This window comes from Hyperolius riggenbachi, chromosome 1 (genome assembly GCF_040937935.1).
Source record: "Hyperolius riggenbachi isolate aHypRig1 chromosome 1, aHypRig1.pri, whole genome shotgun sequence".
NCBI classification, from domain to species: Eukaryota; Metazoa; Chordata; class Amphibia; order Anura; family Hyperoliidae; genus Hyperolius; species Hyperolius riggenbachi.
The window spans coordinates 443,510,233-443,529,808 of record NC_090646.1 but is presented as its reverse complement, the minus strand read 5'-3'; the positions used below and the strand labels follow the sequence as shown (position 1 = coordinate 443,529,808).

The 19,576-nt window shown below is 42.1% G+C and overlaps 1 protein-coding gene across 1 annotated transcript in view; it reads right to left on the bottom strand.

The window, feature by feature from the left end:
• Positions 1-378: 378 nt before the first annotated feature.
• The window catches only part of GUCD1 (guanylyl cyclase domain containing 1), a 26,344-nt gene continuing 7,146 nt past the window's right edge, over positions 379-19,576 (bottom strand). The window contains exons 3-6 of the mRNA XM_068238295.1: positions 14,539-14,704; positions 8,280-8,371; positions 7,944-8,185; positions 379-1,813 (exon numbers count right to left, since the gene is read on the bottom strand). Coding sequence (XP_068094396.1) covers positions 1,722-1,813; positions 7,944-8,185; positions 8,280-8,371; positions 14,539-14,704 — 592 coding nt within the window. The 3' untranslated portion in view covers positions 379-1,721. The remainder of the gene's footprint in view (positions 1,814-7,943; positions 8,186-8,279; positions 8,372-14,538; positions 14,705-19,576) is intronic.

The following is a 19,576-nucleotide window of genomic DNA, read 5'->3' as shown; positions in this document are numbered from 1 at the left end:
TGTGCGATCGTGTTCCGAATATGTTGCCTAATGTGAACAAGGCCTAAATTAGGGCCAAACAATAATACTGATTGACATATATTGCCGCTGTGCGTTCAGAGGTGAGCCATCCCACCCCACACAGCAGGCTGGGAGGCGGAGCTTTGTCTAAGCTACAATTACTCCACTGTCTAAGAGAAAAAAAGGACATACAGCTTCTTATGGAGACTGCTAGCCAAGTCACGGGGTTGCAGCCTTTTGTATAGTTCCAGCAAATCTTTCTGACCAATAAACACACCAGAGTCATATGTTTAACCTGCAATCCTTGTAAATGAATAACAAAGAAGCACACAATCTGGTTGACAAGAAGTATTAAAAATAAACAACACACTGTTTACATAAAAAAAAAAAACTTACTTTATTCACACTAATAATATACGGTTAATGACTGTATTAAAAAGTCCTTCACATGGTGTCACATGACCTGCAATCCATAATGCTAGAAATGTACAAAACTGTGACATCCATTTGAATCCCTATATCAAGCCTGGTTTCTCTGGATGGAAGAAGAAAGGGAAACCATAGAAGCCTATGACTGGTGGGTGGAGTACAAGGCAGCCACAAAGTGCCCATACACCTACTACAGTAGAATCCCTTTATAGTAAACTGCAAGTGTATTCCTCACATCACTCCCATGGAGTTATGTAAAACACACGGTCTATAATACAAAGGATGGCAACACTGACTACAAACTAGGAATTCTGCACACAAGCCCATTATGAATCTGCCAGAAATCTATTGTCCCCAGCATACTAGAGTGATTCACTTGCAGTCTTGACATTCTTCATGTATCAAATGGTGGCCCTGTATAAGTTTATTAAAGTCTATAAAATCAAACGCTCTGTTTTTCTTGTTCTGCAACAAACCGAAAGCGCCATCTCTTTATTTTTATCGTATGGAAACTTTGTGGATACCCTGTATAAGTCGCCACAGCTTGCTGTTTTCACCAAACCTTTGGAGATATAGTACTTTGTGCAGGTCATCACTTTCAGAGGTGCATCTCCATGATAAAAAATAAAATGTTCTGTTGCTCATCACACCTGCACAACCCATTCTCATCAATGTGCAGTCCTAAAATTAGAATTTCACCCGAAAAACATCAGTAAGTAGAAATGTACAGAAGGATCTCCTGAGGAGAGGCAGACAACATACACTTCTGCTATTACAGAAAGGGCATCCCCAGAAACACTGTCCATGTGCTTGCTCTGATCAGTTGTGTAGGATGAGCACTCACCCATCCGGTTGTATTCTAGGGATGCCAGCTCTGAGTGTGTATCAGTCCTGATCCTTAAGATGTACGGATGGCTTTATCAGACAGGATATTATACCTGGCAGAACTGTTGAGGTATAGAATTTAGAAGACAGCAGGCAAACAGGAATAAAATAAATGGCTAGACTTAGAAATTGCTTTGTTTGCCTGAAATATTAAAAAAAGCTAAGATGTATTAAAAAGACACTTATTGTTGATATACTCAGCCTGGGCTACTGTGCACAATACAACATAATTTAAATAATCTCTCTCCTAGTGGGGTTTTCCCTGGACAGTGTTTTGGATTTAGCTCTTGTCCAAACATTTACTTTGATTTCCCAAATAGTAAATGACTGTCTCTGTAGTGCACGGATTGCAGAATCGGTTCTGCATACATGGAAGCATCGGCAGTGTGGCATACTCCATACAAGTGTCAGCTGCCCACATAAATCAACAAGATGTCCTCATCTGTGCCATAACTGCTTCTTGCCTCTTCAAAGTTAGTGATACTCGTCCGACACAACCCTGAAGGAGGAAAACATTATAGGCATAACTAAGGGATTTTCTGATTGGTTGCTAGATTTGATCACATTCTCTAACAAGCAAAATGATGTGGGTAAAATCAGTAGGAAGTGATGTATGATCAAATGACTGAAAACACACATACAAAGTTCTGAAAGAAATTAGACTCAACCAAAGCTGTACAGATAGTCCCCGACTTATGAACAACTCGCCGATACAAACACCCCCAAAACTTGATTCTGTGGGAACAAGTCAAACTTTTTTTTCCAAAAAGATCTTGTTTTTGAGAAAATCTATTTTAAAAAAAATTCAAAGGAGAAATTGTATTGGCCCTTAGTGTACTGCAATAAAGTCATTTTACCGGTTTAACCTCCTGGGGACTGCCTAACGCCGATGGGCGTGGCCACGGCAGCAGCCCCAGGACCGCCTAACGCAGATCGGTGTCAAGTCCTGGGGTTGCATCTCCTGCTCGGGGGCGGAGCTCCACCCTGCCTTCAGTCTCAGAGTGGCTATTGCAGCTCGGGAGACTGTTAGACGGAGAAACCGCCATCTTTACAGTTAGTACAGCACTGCGATCAGCAGCAGCGCTGTACTGGGGACAGCCGTGTGACACGGCTGTCTCCCTGGGGGACAAGAGAGTGATTGGCTCTCATAGGCAGAAGCCTATGACAGCAGATCGACAGGATTGGCTAGCTGGGGAGAATGGAGGGGATTGAGAATTAAATGAATAAAAAAAAAAGTCAAAAATAGTAAAAAATAGTAAAAAAAAACAAAAACAAATATTTATTAAAAAAAAAAAAAGAAAGAAACAACTTGGGGGCGATCAGACCCCACCAACAAAGAGCTCTGTTTGTGGGGGGGTAAATCACTTGTGTGCTGTGTTGGGGGGGGGGGGGGTGGTCCTCAAGTGGTTAAAAAACATTTTTCCTTAGAATTTTTTAAAAACAAGGGGACAGAGGTGACACAGTGGGGGATGCTGGATGCACAGGAGGTACAGAGATGGTACAGTGTTCAGACTTAAGAACGGATTCAGGTTAAGAACGCCCCTAAAGTCTCCTACCTTATCCATTAGGCCCCGTTCACACTGCACGCGTTTCCAGCCACGTTTTGGAAACGCGTGCAGGAGGCAGACACGCACGACATCAGACAGTGCATAGAGTGCACTGTCTGATGTTCACACTGCATGCATTCCGGACCTGTGCGGTCCGAGAACACATGCTTTTTGTAAAAACGCGTGGCTGTCCCGTTCACTTTTCAGTGATGGGATCAGCCACGCAACGCACACAAACGCGGATGGCGTGCGTTCGCATGCGTTGCGTTCTGCACGCATGACCATCCGCATTTGTGATGTGAACGGGGCCTTAACCACTTGAGGACCGTGGGCTTTACCCCCCTTAAGGACCAGACCCTTTTTTTCCATTCAGACCACTGCAGCTTTCACAGTTTATTGCTTGCTCATACAACCTACCACCTAAATGAATTTTGGCTCCTTTTCTTGTCACTAATAAAGCTTTCTTTTAGTGCTATTTGATTGCTGCTGCGATTTTTACTGTTTATTATATTCATAAAAAAAAAACATGAATTTTGAAAAAAAAAATGATTTTTTTAACTTTCTGTGCTGACATTTTCAAATAAAGTAAAATTTCTGTATACATGCAGCACGAAAAATGTGGACAAACATGTTTTTAATTAAAAAAAAACCCATTCAGCCTATATTGATTGGTTTGGGTAAAAGTTATAGCGTTTACAAACTATGGTGCAAAAAGTGATTTTTCCCATTTTGAAGCATCTATGACTTTTCTGACCACCTGTCATGTTTCATGAGGGGCTAGAATTCCAGGATAGTATAAATACCCCCCAAATTACCCCATTTTGGAAAGAAGACATCCCAAAGTATTCACTGAGAGGCATGGTGAGTTCATAGAAGATTTTATTTTTTGTCACAAGTTAGCGGAAAATGACACTTTGTGACAAAAAAAAAAAAAATTCCATTTCTGCTAACTTGCGACAAAAGGCCCAAAGTCCAATGAGTACCTTTAGGATTTCACAGGTCATTTTTGTTTCAAGACTACTCCTCACGGTATTCCGTTAGGAGTATGGTGAGTTCATAGAAGATTTAATTTTTTTTGTCACTAGTTAGCGGAAATGGATTATAACCGGTTCAGCACCGCAGTCCGAAAATCTCATGCATCCGAGCAACGTTCACCTCCCATTCATTCGCCTATAACTTTATTGCTACTTATCACAATGAATTGATCTATATCTTGTTTTTTCCGCCACTAATTAGGCTTTCTTTGGGTGCTACATTTTGCTAAGAATTATTTTTTTCTAAATCTATTTTAACAGGAAGATTAAGAAAGAAATGAAAAAAAATCATTATTTCTCAGTTTTTGGCCATTATAGTTTGAAATTAATATATGCTACCGTAATTAAAACTCATGTATTTTATTTGCCCATCTGTCCCGGTTATTACACCATTTAAACGATGTCCCTATCACAATTTATGGTGCCGATATTTCATTTAGAAATAAAGGTGCATTTTTTCAATGTGCGTCCATCACTATTTATAAGCTTATAATTTTAAATAATATAATAACATATTCTCTTGACATGCATATTTAAAAAGTTCAGACCCTTGGGTAACTATTTATGTTGTTTTTGGTTTTTTTTAATTGTATTTTTTATTTTTATTTTTAATAAAAAAAAGTGTATGTGGGTAATTTTTGGTGTGGGAGGGAAACTTAATTTTAAATGTAAAATAATATTTTTTTTTTATTAAAAATGTATGTTGGTGCAGTTTACTATTTGGCCACAAGATGGCCACAGTGAAAAAAGTCCTGGATGCGAACGATCTCGCATCCAGGAACTTAAAAGCAGGGGAGATGTTTCCTGGGGGCAGAAATACCGCACTCTCTGGAGAGAAAGCGTCGGTATTTCTGCGGGGAAGATAGATCGGTGAATGGGAATTATATTCCCATTCACTGATCGGGGGGTTAGTGGCGGGCAGCGGGAGCGTGCGCGGGGGCGCGCCCGATCGCGCGCACGAGGCGGCGGCAGCAGCAGTGCCTATCTGGACGAGGAAGCTCGTCCAGATAGGCCGAACTGGTTAATTGTTTTTTTTTCACAAAGTGTCATTTTCCGCTAACTTGTGACAAAAAATAAAATCTTCTATGAACTCACCATACTCCTAACGGAATACCTTTAGGTGTCTTCTTTCTAGAATGGGGTCATTCGTGGGGTTCCTATACTGCCCTGGCATTTTAGGGGCCCTAAACCGTGAGTAGTAGTCTTGAAACCAAATGTCGCAAAATGACCTGTGAAATCCTAAAGGTACTCATTGGACTTTGGGCCCCTTAGCGTACTTGGGGTGTAAAAAAGCGCCACACATGTGGTATCGCGGTACTCGGGAGAAGTAGTATAATGTGTTTTGGGGTGTATTTTTACACAAACCCATGCTGGGTGGGAGAAATATCTCTGTAAATGACAATTGTTTGATTTTTTTTTACACACAATTGTCCATTTGCAGAGAGATTTCTCCCACCCAGCATGGGTATGTGTAAAAATACACCCCAAAACACATTATACTACTACTCCTGAGTATGGCGATACCACATGTGTGACACTTTTTTGCAGCCTAGGTGCGCTAAGGGGCCCAACGTCATATTCACAGGTCATTTTGAGGCATTTGTTTTCTAGACTACTCCTCACGGTTTAGGGCCCCTAAAATGCCAGGGCAGTATAGGAACCCCACAAGTGACCCCATTTTAGAAAGAAGACACCCCAAAGTATTCTGTTAGGTGTATGGCGAGTTCATAGAAGATTTTATTTTTTGTCACTTGTGGGGTCACTTGTGGGGTTCCTATACCGCCCTGGCATTTTGATGACAGGTGGTCTATGAGGGGGCGAATTTTGTGGAACCGGTCATAAGCAGGGTGGCCTTTTAGATGACAGGTTGTATTGGGCCTGATCTGATGGATAGGAGTGCTGGGGGGGGGGGGGGTGACAGGAGGTGATTGATGGGTGTCTCAGGGGGTGGTTAGAGGGGAAAATAGATGCAATCAATGCACTGGGGAGGTGATCGGGAGGGGGTCTGAGGGGGATCTGAGGGTTTGGCCGAGTGATCAGGAGCCCACACGGGGCAAATTAGGGCCTGATCTGATGGGTAGGTGTGCTAGGGGGTGACAGGAGGTGATTGATGGGTGTCTCAAGGTGTGATTAGAAGGGGGAATAGATGCAAGCAATGCACTGGCGAGGTGATCAGGGCTGGGGTCTGAGGGCGTTCTGAGGGTGTGGGCGGGAGATTGAGTGCCCTAGGGGCAGATAGGGATCTAATCTGATAGGTAGCAGTGACAGGGGGTGATTGATGGGTAATTAGTGGGTGTTTAGGGTAGAGAACAGATGTAAACAATGCACTTGGGAGGTGATCTGACGTCGGATCTGCGGGCGATCTATTGGTGTGGGTGGGTGATCAGATTGCCCGCAAGGGGCAGGTTAGGGGCTGATTGATGGGTGGCAGTGACCGGGGGTGATTGATGGGTGGCAGTGACAGGGGATGATTGATGGGTGATTGACAGGTGATCAATGGGTTATTACAGGGAAGAACAGAAGTAAATATTGCACTGGCGAATTGATAAGGGGGGGGGTCTGAGGGCAATCTGAGCGTGTAGGCGGGTGATTGGGTGCCCGCAAGGGGCAGATTAGGGTCTGATCTGATGGGTAACAGTGACAGGTGGTGATAGCGGGTGATTGATGGGTAATTAGTGGGTGTTTAGGGTAGAGAACAGATGTAAACACTGCACTTGGGAGGTGATCTGACGTCGGATCTGCGGGCGATCTATTGGTGTGGGTGGGTGATCAGATTGCCCGCAAGGGGCAGGTCAGGGGCTGATTGATGGGTGGCAGTGACAGGGGGTGATTGATGGGTGATTGACAGGTGATCAGGGGGATAGATGCATACAGTACACAGGGGGGGGGGGGGGTCTGGGGAGAATCTGAGGGGTGGGGTGATCAGGAGAGAGCAGGGGGCAGTTTAGGGCATAAAAAAAAATAGCGTTGACAGATAGTGACAGGGAGTGATTGGTGGGTGATTAGGGGGGGTGATTGGGTGCAAACAGTGGTCTGGGGGGTGTCTGAGGGGTGCTGTGGGCGATCAGGGGGCGGGGGGGAATCAGTGTGCTTGGGTGCAGACTAGGGTTGCTGCAGCCTGCCCTGGTGGTCCTTTGGACACTGGGACCACCAGGGCAGGAGGCAGCCTGTATAATACACTTTGTATACATTACAAAGAGTATTATACACTTTGTATGCGGCGATCCGGGTGCTAGTAACCCGCCGGCGGGCTACAGCGCGAGGGGGGAGGAGCCAGTCCGCGGCGGAGGATCGCGTCACGAATGACGCGATCGCTCCGCCCATGCCCGTACAAGGACCGCCGCCATTTGTACATGCGGCGGTCCTTGCGGGGTCCACTTCCCGGCCGCCATTTGTACATGCGGCGGTCGGGAAGTGGTTAAAGTGACACTGAAACGGAAAAAAAAAAATTACTTATGAAACTTATGATATAATGAATTGTATGTGTAGTACGGATAATTCATAGAACATTAGTAGCAAAGAAAAGAGTAATTTTTATTTTCAGTTATATAGTTGTTGTTTTTTTTTATAACATTACATCATTCTCTGATATTTGCAGTTTACAAACTACACTCTATATTTTAAACTATGAAACAGAGCAGAGCTAATGATCCTCTGCAGCAAAAGCTTAAACAAGAAACAGCGAGAGACAGGTTGAAATAAGTGCTTCAGAATAAAGCACTGCAGCCAACCAAGCTTGGTCGTAGAGCTCAGAGAAGCTCTTTTGCATAGAAAACAACTGAAGTTTCTTAATTCTTCCTGTACTGGAAACAATGTGAGACTCATATCTTTACTATTAATGTTGTATTTCTTAGCTTATACTACACATACAAATCATTATATCATAAGTTTATTTTCACTTCAGATTCCCTTTAACTGGGGACTACCTGTATTGGCAAGTTTTTAAAAGGCTTGTCATGTACTATTTCAGCTTCTTGCTTTATTTCCACACAGTTTTGTTCTGTTTTTCACTAAACAACAAGACACTAGTTCACGTCAAGCTACTCACTGTCAGAGTATCCTGGATTGTTGTAGAAAAGACTACCAGCACTTTTGTTGTAACCACAAAGCACAATAAAGTGGCCCTGGTAATCGCTGCTTCTGCAGAAACACTTCTGTCCCATCGGAAGGAAACAGCAATACTTTACACGACTAGGACACATATCGCACAAAAGCAGAACAGCATTCACTAGTACTATGGCCACATGTCCCTGGGAAAGATGGCTCTGTAGTTCCTGTATGGTAACACTCCTGAAAATACAGGGAATGTATTAGCAAAACAAAGCATAAACAAGTAATGCATTTATCCATACAAATGATTTACTGTCAAAAAGCAAATAAGTACCGTTTTTCCACACAGACACCACGAGCTTTAGCTTGTGCAAACAGCTGATTTACTCTGTCCTCTTCTGCATCAAAGTGCTTTCTGTAGAAAGACTGAAGATAATGGATAGAAGTCATCAGAAATACAAAATAGCACTGTGAGCTTTGTAGCTATTAGGATATGTATAGTTACTCTGACTATAGGAACTGTAATGCTGTACACATACTTTAACCACTTCACCTCCCCTTAAAAAAACAGAGCTCCTATTCATTAGCCTATAACTTTACTACTACTTATCACAACAAAACAATCTATATCTGTTTTTTCCACCACCAATTAGGCTTTTTTGGGGGAGTACTTTTTGCTAAGAATTATTTTATTGTAACTGCATTTTAACAGGAAAAAAATTGAAAAAAAAATCATTTCTCAGTTTTCGGCCATCACAGTTTAAAAATAATACATGGTACTGTAATTAAAACCCACAAACTTTATTTGCCCATTTGTCCCGGTTATTGCAAAGTCTACAATTTTTCCCTAGTACAATGTATGGCGCTAATATTTTATTTTGTATTTTTAATATTTTATTTCATTATTTAACCATTTATGCCTCCAGGACGATCGGCTCTCGCGGCCGATCGCGCGCGTGCACGCGCACTCCCGGCCGTGGATTCGGTAGCCCAGGAATCAATGTATCGGGCTATGGTGCCCGATCACTGATTCCTCTCCCCCGCTGAAAAAGCGACAGCTTCTCTCGGAAGCTATGCTTTTTCTGAAGTTATGTCCCTCTAAGCGTACATTGTACGCTTAGAGTGACGTCATGTAAACAAACTCAAGATTGCCATCTTGTGGCCAAAAAGTAAAACTACAAGTAAAAGTAAAAAAACATTACAATACAAATATTTCCCCAAATAAAACACTATTTATATCCCACCCTCCCAAAAATGCCCACATAAAATGTTTAATAAAAAAAAACAAAAAAACATTACTATAAAAAAAACAAAAAAACACATAAATATTTACCTAAGGGTCTAAACTTTTTAAATATCTATGTAAAGATGAAATATTTCTCTCTATTTTTTTTTTTTTTTTATAAGCTTGTAAATAGTGATGGATGCAAAACGGAAAAAATGCTCTTTTATTTCCAAATAAAATGTCGCGATACATTGTGATAGGGACATAATTTAAACGGTGAAATAACCGTGACAAATTAGCAAATACAATACGTGGGTTTTAATTATGGAGGCATGTTTTATCTTAAAACTATAATGGCCGAAAACTGACAAATAATGAATTTTTTCATTTTTTTTTCTTATTCTTACGGTTAAAATGCATTTACAGTAAGGTAGCTCTTAGCAAAATGTACCCCCCAAAGAAAGCCTATCTGGTGGCGGAAAAAACAAGATATAGATCAGTTCATTGTGATAAATAGTGATAAAGTTATAGGCTAATGAATGGGAGGTGAACCTTGCTCGGATGCATAAAGTGAAAACGACTGAAGGCTGAACTGGTTAAACTTATTACAAGCCCATAGTTTAAAAAGTAACATACCCTCTTGACATACATATTAAAAAAAAAAGCTCAGTCCCTAAGGTAACTATTTATGTATTTTTTTTTTACAAACTTTTTTGGGGTAACTATTGGGCAGTGTGGGAAGTAAGGGGTTAATTTTAAATGGAAAAAATGTTTGCTGATGTTATTTTCCTATTTGGTCACAAGATGTCCTCGTGTATAGCTTCCCTATGTGTAGTATTACTACGCAAACAGGAAGCAATGCATGGACGTATAAGTATCGGCTTTTGTGAATGAGGGTGCCATCTCGCTGACGCCGATGTTCATTCACACAGTTCCCATTCATCGATCTCCCGCCTAATGATTGCCGGCAGTAACGAGCACAGGAGTGGTGGGGGCATGGGGGGGGGGGGGATTGTGGGAGTACGTCGGGGGGCTGTAGCAGCTACGCCCGCAAGAAGATATGGTGAAATGCAGAGACTACTACTTGGCCTTATGCCCCTCCCCCCATAGCTCACCTAAAAGCCCCCGTGTTCCTCCGACGTTTTTGAGCTCCAGTATCTCATAAATACCTTCAGGGTGATCAGAAAGAACCCGTGACATGGCCCATGAATAGGGATTAGCAGAATGTTTACCTAACATGCCAATTTTAAAAACTGAATTTCCAGCCAATACTTTTTATTTTAAACAGAATAGCATACAGAATTATTAAAAATACACCAGGTTTTTATTGCTATCTTTGCCCTGTTGGGAAGATTTCCCCCATTTCTTTCTGCTCTCAATGACTGAGTGAGAAGCAATAAAGTCCTCACAGATGTTCTAACAGCTTTATGTCCTTCAAGATTTTGGGCTCAATGCACTAAGCACTAAAGCAAACCTGAAGTGGAAAGAAACTATGATATAATGAATTGTATGTGTAGTACGGATAGGGAATAGAACATTATTAGCAAAGAAAAGTCTCATTTTTTTAACATTGCATCATACAGGCACAGTAGCAGTTTTAAAACCACACTGTTGTTTAAACTATAAAACAAAGCAGACCTAATGGCCCTACAAACTTTTCTGCAGTAAAACCTTATCTCAAGCTGTTCCTCACTCTTTGCTGTTTAAGTTCTTCAGAAAACAGGAATGTAATTTGACCCAGTGGGTCTAAGAGCTCAGAGAAGCTCTTTTGCATAGATAACTTCAGTGTATAAACTTTTCCTGTACTGGAAAACAATATGAGACTTTTTTCTTTGCTGCTAATGTTCTATTCCTTAGCTGTAATTATCAAGATCATTTGTGTGTTTACCTTCTGTCCCCTTCTTCTCTCATGCACTGAACATTACAGGCTTCCTGCAGACAGCTCTGCCTGTGCCTGTGTTTGTAATTCCTCAGTATGTGTCAGCCAGCTACTTTCACAGCCTAACAGAGGAGGATTTTTATCCAGCTCTCTTCTATCACTGATAAGATAGCAGAGAAGCTGCTGGCTTATGTAAATAAAACACACACTGGAGTGTGCATAGAGGAACAGACCAGCACGGAAGAGTTGGCAGCCTTCCAGACACAGGCCGACAAGTCTGACAGGGGAAAGATACATTGGTTTATTACAGAGACCGTAATAATACAAAGTGCTGCAGTGAGCCAGAACAGATTAGAATAGGTTTAGGAACTTGTAGAATGGTAGAAAAAACGTTGTAATTTTTGTTACAGAGTCACTTTAACAATCAGCATTTAGTAAAATGAACAGGCAAAGGAGACAGCCAGTAGGTAGGCCCTTCCTTTCCTACTACTCAAACCATTGGTGCCGATATACTGCCGGGCGGGACATCGGAGAGTAAAAAAAAAACAACCAAACAAACAAACATGAGAAGCAGGAGCAGGGCACATTTATAAAGGCCTGTATTATTTTAGACGTTCACGGAAAGACTGATACACAAAGAATCAGAGGACTAGAGGAGCCATGCCAACTAAAGGGATGCTGGGGGTGCCTTCATCTAGTAAGCTCTCAGCACATAAGCAGGAACAGCTCAGGCATACCACTTGTAGGAGAGTAAAAAAAAAAAAATCACACCTCTGGCCAGAAGTAGCAGAACAGCTTGCTGCAGAGACCTACTCCACAGATGTTAAGACTTCTACTTATTACCGAACAGGTTTTCGTAAATTAAAGCCATTTTCCAGTAAATTACCAAACTATTATAGCACCTGAGAAAATATTAGTAAAATTGGAAAAAAGGTCTAAAATACCGAATGCAGTATTTTAATGACCAGGTCTTTGTAAATTCAGGCCTATGTGTTTACTGGAGAGAGATTACAGGAGATTGAGACCTCAAAAGACAGTTCAGCTATTAAAATTCAACTTTCAACAACATATTAAAAACAATATGTCAACACTATATGAAAAGATAGACACATGAATATATATTATAATTGCATTGGTATTCGGTTATTGAAAACTACCTCCATTTCTTCCAGTTTCAATCCTGCAATTTCGATACACATTAACCTATTTTGGTTCCTGGACGTAGAAACTACGTCCAGGAACCATGCGCGCTCCCGCGGCCGATCGCGCGCATCTACGCGCGCTCCCGGCCCGCGGTCCGTTAGCCAGGCAATCAGTGAATCGGGCTATGGTGCCCGATCACTGATTCCTCTCCCCCGTTGAAAAAGCGACAGCTTCTCTCGGAAGCTGCGCCTTTTCTGGCTGTTCCCTCCCCGATGCGTCACTCTAAGCGTGTTACGCTTAGAGTGACGTCATGTAAACAAACTCATGGCCGCCATCTTGTGGCCAAAAAGTAAAACTACAACAAAAAGTGAAGGAAATTTAAATCAACACACAATTACATGTGGTTTACATCCCACCCTCCCAAAAATACCCAAATAAAATGTTTAACCACTTCTCTACCACAGGGTTTTTCACCTAAAAACCACAGCAATTTTCACATTTAATGGAGGCAAGGGTTAATGGGCTTAATGGGGGTATAATTTATTTAAAAAAAACCTCACTGATGCTGATCAGTCACTAATGCTGTGTTAGTTATCTGAGATCCTCTCACGAGTGATCTCAGTAACTGTAACAGCATAGAGACTGATGCAATGTTTACACACATTCTGCATGAATGAGCACCATCATTGGCTTTGTGAACACATGTTCACATCAGCCAATCACGGACCAGCGGGTGCCCGACGCGTATGCACATCCGCGTGGACGCGCTCGCGAACGCGCACGCGATCGCGCACAGCAGCAAAATAAACAGGAGTTGCCTATCTACGCCCCTGTGACTCAGGTGAAGTTTAAAGGGGCGTAGATAAGCGTGGCAGAGGTTGTTAAGTGGTTAATATATAAAAAAACAAAAAAAAAACATTACAATAAAAAAAAAAAAAAAAAAAAAGGGGTCTAAACTTTTTAAATATCAATGTAAAGATGAAATATTTCTATATTTTTTTTATTTTAAACTTGTAAATAGTGATAGATGCAAAACGGAAAAAATGCACCTTTATTTCCAAATAAAATATTGTCGCCATACATTGTGATAGGGACATAATTTTAATGGTGTAATAACCGGGACATATGGGAAAATACAATACGAGAGTTTTAATTATGGAGGCATGTATTATTTTAAAACTATAATGGCTGAAAACTGAGAAATAATGATTTTTTTCCATTTTTCTTATTCTTCCTGTTAAAATGCATTTACAGTAAAGTGGCTCTTAGCAAAATGTACCCCCCAAAGAAAGCCTAATTGGTGGCGGAAAAAACAAGATATAGATCAGTTCATTGTGATAAGTAGTGATAAAGTTATAGGCTAATGAATGGGAGGTGAACATTGCTCAAGTGAAAACGACAGAATGCGAATGGGTTAAATTGCTGAACACTAATGGAGTTACCCTACATGTTTCGCCCCAAAGAAAGGGGTTCATTAGAGGTGATAAAGTGATACTAGTGCTATAAATATAGCATAGTCAGTCACATAATTTGGCCTTTCAGGTCAAAGTTGACTGCACAGTATGACTGCAAAACTGCTGCAAACAGTATACACTACATGGAGTGCACATACTTTTCACAAGACTTTGGCCTCAATTCACTAAGCTTTTCTCCTGTCTTTAAAAACTCTTCTAGAGTTGTTACCATGGTGATAAGGCATGTAGTATTCAGGAAACATTTTACCTCAGGCAAACCTAAAATGAACTCTTCTGTCTTTAAGTTAACTCTTCAATCCTTAAAATAACTCCAGAGTTAAAGACAGGCTGTTTATTAACTGCATGTGAAAATAACTACAGAGGAGGTAAATTAACTACAGAGGAGGTAAATTAACTACAGAGGAGGTAAATTAACTACAGAGGAGGTAAAATAACTACAGAGGAGGTAAAATAACTACAGAGGAGGTAACTTAAGGAGTGAAGAGATAAGATAACTCTCTCTTATGTGGAGGTAAGTTTTCTCTTGCCTTATTATCTCCAGCATGATCTTAGTGAATTGAGGCCTTTGTCTTATCTCAAAAGAGTGGCCATATGACTCATGCATAGCTTTTGAATAACAGGTTTAACTACTACTATATCATAGTAGCACAAAGTAAGTGAGAGAAATGCTACCTAGCCTATTTCAGCTTTCCACCGATATTTGTTGCTTTGAGAATTCCCCCTCAGCTGCTGTGTCAGTCTGCCTAATTAGACATTCCCAGTTGCACTGAGATTGAAATAAGGTATAAAGGGATCGCAGGATGCTTGCCTTTTGACAGTTAATATAGTTTGGTCACTTTTTGTGACATGAAAGGTTGTCTTTCAGACTTACTTGATTCTTGTATCCTTTGTCTACACCCAGAGTTTGCGTGCAGAACTGGTGCCGTACAGCAAAGTGGTGCATAAGGTAAGCCAAGTCAATGGTCCAGATGCTTTTAGTCAGGTGGAGCTCTCGCATTGCATTTTGGAACTTGTCCTCATTAAGCAGATTGAGGTACCTGCCATATGAAGCAGATGAAAGAAAAAGTCAGTATCAGGCTTGAGCAAGTCTCGTGCAAGTGGTTATGAAAGAAAATCACCTAAAATATACATTTGTAATAAACTGAATACCTATTTTGACCGTGTTTTAACCTCCTGAGGCAGACGTTTGCTTGTTTCATGGTATTTTTTTCCACACCACTGTGTACTTTAGAGAAATCTAGCATCACAAAACACAAAGGGTGGGTTTAATTCCTTTGACTTTAGGGTCTCTTTCACACGGCATGCAGAATGTGGTGAATTCACCACCTATCAGCTGCTCCCGTGCACCGCCTGGGCACTGGCTATCACTGACATGGGCAGTAGAGAAGTGGCCATGCTCAGACGCAACATGGTGCGGTCTTCTGCTGCCTGGTAACTGCACTGCGTGTGTCAGATGTTGCTACGTGTGAGGTTACAAATGCTTTTATTTGGCTGCATTAAATTGCAGGTGGAAAGCACTCAGGAGCTGGCAGGGTGAACTGACCAGTGTGCAGTTCAACCTCCCATGTAAAAGAGGCCTAATGATTCCTAAATCACTGAGCCAGTATGTTGATCAGATGATCTGAATTCCCTCTGGACTCCACTGGCTGCATACTTCTTGCACGTGAGGAGGCATGAAAATCAGTCTTACAGCCAAGTAAAGTGGCTGGATAGAGTACTGGTTAAGGGCTCTTCAAATCTCAGCTCTTCCTGTTCAGTAAGCCTGCACCTAAGGAGATCTTGGGCAGGACACTCCCTACCACTGCTACTGCCTACTGGTGCTTTCAGCCCAGTAGCAGAGAAGCGCAATATAAATATTCTGTGTCTTGTCTCTAAATCACATCAGTTAAATAGTAATAAAATGGCACCAACCCATATTTCTGTCTTGTCACACTTCCTTTCAGCTCTGGGTGAGACAGTGGCTATCTTACAGCTGGACTTCAGAACTCTATTTCATCTCTTGGTGATAACTGTCACAGAATCAAAGCCTTTATAAATGTATCGCGCTTGGTATAATGGTTGTTATATATGACCGTGGGAAACTGACACATCTGAAAACACGGTCACAGCAGAGAGACGCCTTTCACGTATTAAAATAATGCAAATAAACAAGTACATTTTGGCTGAATTTTTGTTCTTTAGAACAGTGTTTCTTAACATTATTACATGTTGTACCCAAATATGAAATACATTGCCTACTATATACCCACTGTTGTGGAAAACACTTTAGGTACCCTTTAAAGCAGCCCTTAACTGCGAACTTCCTCTTTGTTCTAAAAGATACGCAACAGCATAATAACCTTTAAAGAAAAAAATTTCTTTTGTTGTAGCTGATACAAATCCTACAATAAAATGGCACTGTTTCTACTTCCTGCTTTCATGGAAGCAGACATATTGTTACCATCCTGTGCTTTCAAATGAGCTCATCAGCCTCATCTGCCATGGCATTCACCTGACAGCTTGTGATTCGACACAGATGAAGGGGAAAATTAGAATGGCTAAACTCTCTAAATACATACAGGGTGCATTTCTCTATATTTTCCTTCTGGCCTGTGCAAGCATGTAACTAAAAATGAACCTGGGCTCTAGAAAACTTTTTGACCTCTAATCCAAGTAGTTTCTTCATATGAAATGGGGTAGAATAATAAATATAAACAGCTGCATTGGACTGGTAAAGCTTTACTGTAATTAGTGCTTAATAAGAGGGAGATTGAGATTCTTACAAATACCCATACAATTGAGAGCCTATCACAGTTCTCTGCATTTGTATACTGACACTACTGTGGCCTGGTACACACATTCAACATTTATTACCACAAAGGATCTTTACAGATCATTTCTGAGAGGCAGTTACAGAATGAGAGCTGTAAGGACACATTATTCCGTTGAGCAGAGTGCACCATCTATGGAAGGGGTGGTCACTTCACTGGCACTATGCTGCAGAAACTTACTTTCAAGTTCTTACAGCAATAGAGGGCATTGGCAGGGCCAACGCTACCATAGAGGCAAAGGAAGCAATTGCCCCAGGGCCCCCCCAAGTGCTGCTGGTCCTCCCCAGGTCACCCCTTGTTTGCACAGCTGCTCAACTGCCCCAGCGTGCAGCTCCATTTGTTCTCCCCATCTTCATCCCTGTCCACTGCCTCTTCTCCATGACCTGTTGTAGCTCATTATGCAATAACACGCGCCATGTCACTGAGAAGAGGCAGCCCTGTGAGAATAAAGATGAGAATGCACGGACTGCACCAGCGCGCTGGGACAGGCGAGTCACTATGCTGACAAAAACAGTGCAGGGGCTCCAGGAAGTATAGTACAGTTGAGGGGGGAGATCTGGAGCAAGGGTGGAAGTCTACTCAGGGGCCCAGGAGGGCTGAATATTCTACACGAGTGAGGGGGTCGGGGTGGGACAGGTTAATTTTGCTCCAGGGCTCCATTGTGGCTTAAACTGGCCCTGGACATTGGGTAGGGATGATCTTTCCTGGCAGATCACTGGCCAGGAAGCTCCTGTGCACACTTTACAAACAAAGATGTTGTCAACCCAGGTACCTCTGAAGTGTGCACATAGCCTTAGAGCATACATTTCAAACTCTGGCCCGTGGGACAAACCAGGCCGTCAGGGCTATTAAATTTGCCCCCCCCCCCCCCCCCCCCAAGTGGTTTCCCCACTTTGCATTAGGTTTGGCCCACTCTAGAGGCCCAAACGAAGCTATATTGGATGTGAAGCCCTAGAACACCAGGGAAGCCCTTTGGAAGAGGTTGGGGGAAAGCACTAAACACTAGGGAACTGTTTGGGGAGGGTGGGGGCTTCTATGTACCAGGGAACTGTATAGGTGAGGAAGGGGAGGACCACTAGACACCAGGGAACTGTATAGGGGGAGGAAGGAGGACCACTAGACACTGGGGAACTGTATAGGGGTTGGAGGGTGAGCCATTAGACACCAGGGAACTTTATAAGGGAGGAAGGTGGCCTTGGTCCCAGTGTACAATTTGAGCCCATTCTGTATTTGAGTTTGGCACCCCTGCCTTAGAGAAAACCTGAAATGAAAAACTGATCAAGTAAAGCTGTACATGTATATCTAATCCTAAATTGTACTTTCCTTCAATCTCAGAGCCATACTTTGTTTTTATGGGTTAAAACAAATCTAGGTTTAAAGATATGATGGTGTTACTGGCAGCTGCCCTTTATATTTATTGAGCTCCCATAAAAAGTAATGATCACCTATTTATCTCTTTCCTGCTTTCAGGAAGGGTTTGTCACAGCCACACACAAAATTTATGGCTTCTAATGAGGTATCAGGAACAACTGGGCTAAAGTCCTAGCACTGTTTATTAACCCTGTATTCACATTGTGTGTGTGGCATAATGCACACGTTGGAATATGTGTGAGCTGCAAGTGCGTTATACCATGCACAGTAATTCAAAGCCCGCATGCAGCATGTTAGAACAATGCGATCTGATACAACACACTACTGTGAACAACCCTATAGAATTGTATAGGAAGCAAGTTGACAGAGAATTATCATATTCTGCAACGCAAACTGATGCACTGTGAAAAGAGCCAGTAAAAATAAAATAGCAATACAAGCAAGTTCCAATTAGGACTGGTAGTGTGTTAGACATGCTTATCTCAATAACACTATGTGCCACTTCAGGTACACAAAATAGACCTGAGAGAAGAATGCACTAGGAAAGCTTTCACAGAAACACACCCTTGACTTATAGAATGTTTCTTCCATTTACAATATTTATGAAACACAGATTCCCTTAACATTCCAGTAATCTGATCGGCCAGCAGCTCTAGTCAATCAGAAAGAGGCTGCTCAAAGCAGACTTGCCAATTGCTGTAGCCATTCAGGAAGTAGTATTCTCAATATTGCCAAATGGCCAGAACTTCTGAGCTCACCCCCAAATCCACAATAGTATGTACTAGTTCTGTATATGTTACAATTTTCCTACCACCAGTGAAGAGTTTTCTCACACCCCACCTCATCACCCAACTTACACCAGTGAATGTAGCAATCTAACTTACTCCCCCACATATCTCACCTTCTACCATCAAAATCTGCCAGGTGCTCACCATACAAGTCTCCTACCTCTGGCACAACAGTAAAACTATTTTGATTGTCCCGCCCAACTAAATCTGTGATTCTATCACGCACTGTATTCCACTACTGCACAGTCAAGTACCATACAGTACCACAGCTAATGCTTCATAGCTCTAGCCACTTCCAAGTATTACACTTGGTGTGTAGAACCATCACTAAAGAGTCCTACAACCGGGAAAGTTATCATGCTACATATCCTGATCCATTCTCTTTCAACGTAATCCCATATACACAAGCCTCATAGCAACAACAGCCCACTCATCTGTGCCCCCTCAAATACATGCTACCACCATGAACTTCTGAACCACTGTCTCTACAACTGAAATTCAGTGTTCATTACCCAAATCAGTCTGCTAAAGTGTTAAATCTTCACCTGTCTGTAGTATCTTCTGCAAGCTATAGCAGGACTCCTTTTGCATTTACCACCCTTCCTTCTCTCTCCATAGAGCAGAATCGCTGCTCTGTTCTCTACCAGATGGCACACTTCTGCAATGATTGCAGGTAAATGGTTCCCTGAACTGATCACAAAGAATTTGAGATTACATGCATCTTTGGTCCATAGGTTGCTTAAATATGAAAGTTCAGGATCACCACCCAAACAAGTACTCCACGCCCCCAAGCTACCCACATTCCTTAATCATGTATAATGGCCCGTACTCACGGGCTGCAGAAGTGGCCTGTCGCCAGCACACGTGAGCGTGTGGGCGACAGCTCCTCGCCAGGTCCCTCCGCGTACACACGCGGAAGAGGGACCAGCGGCGAGACGGA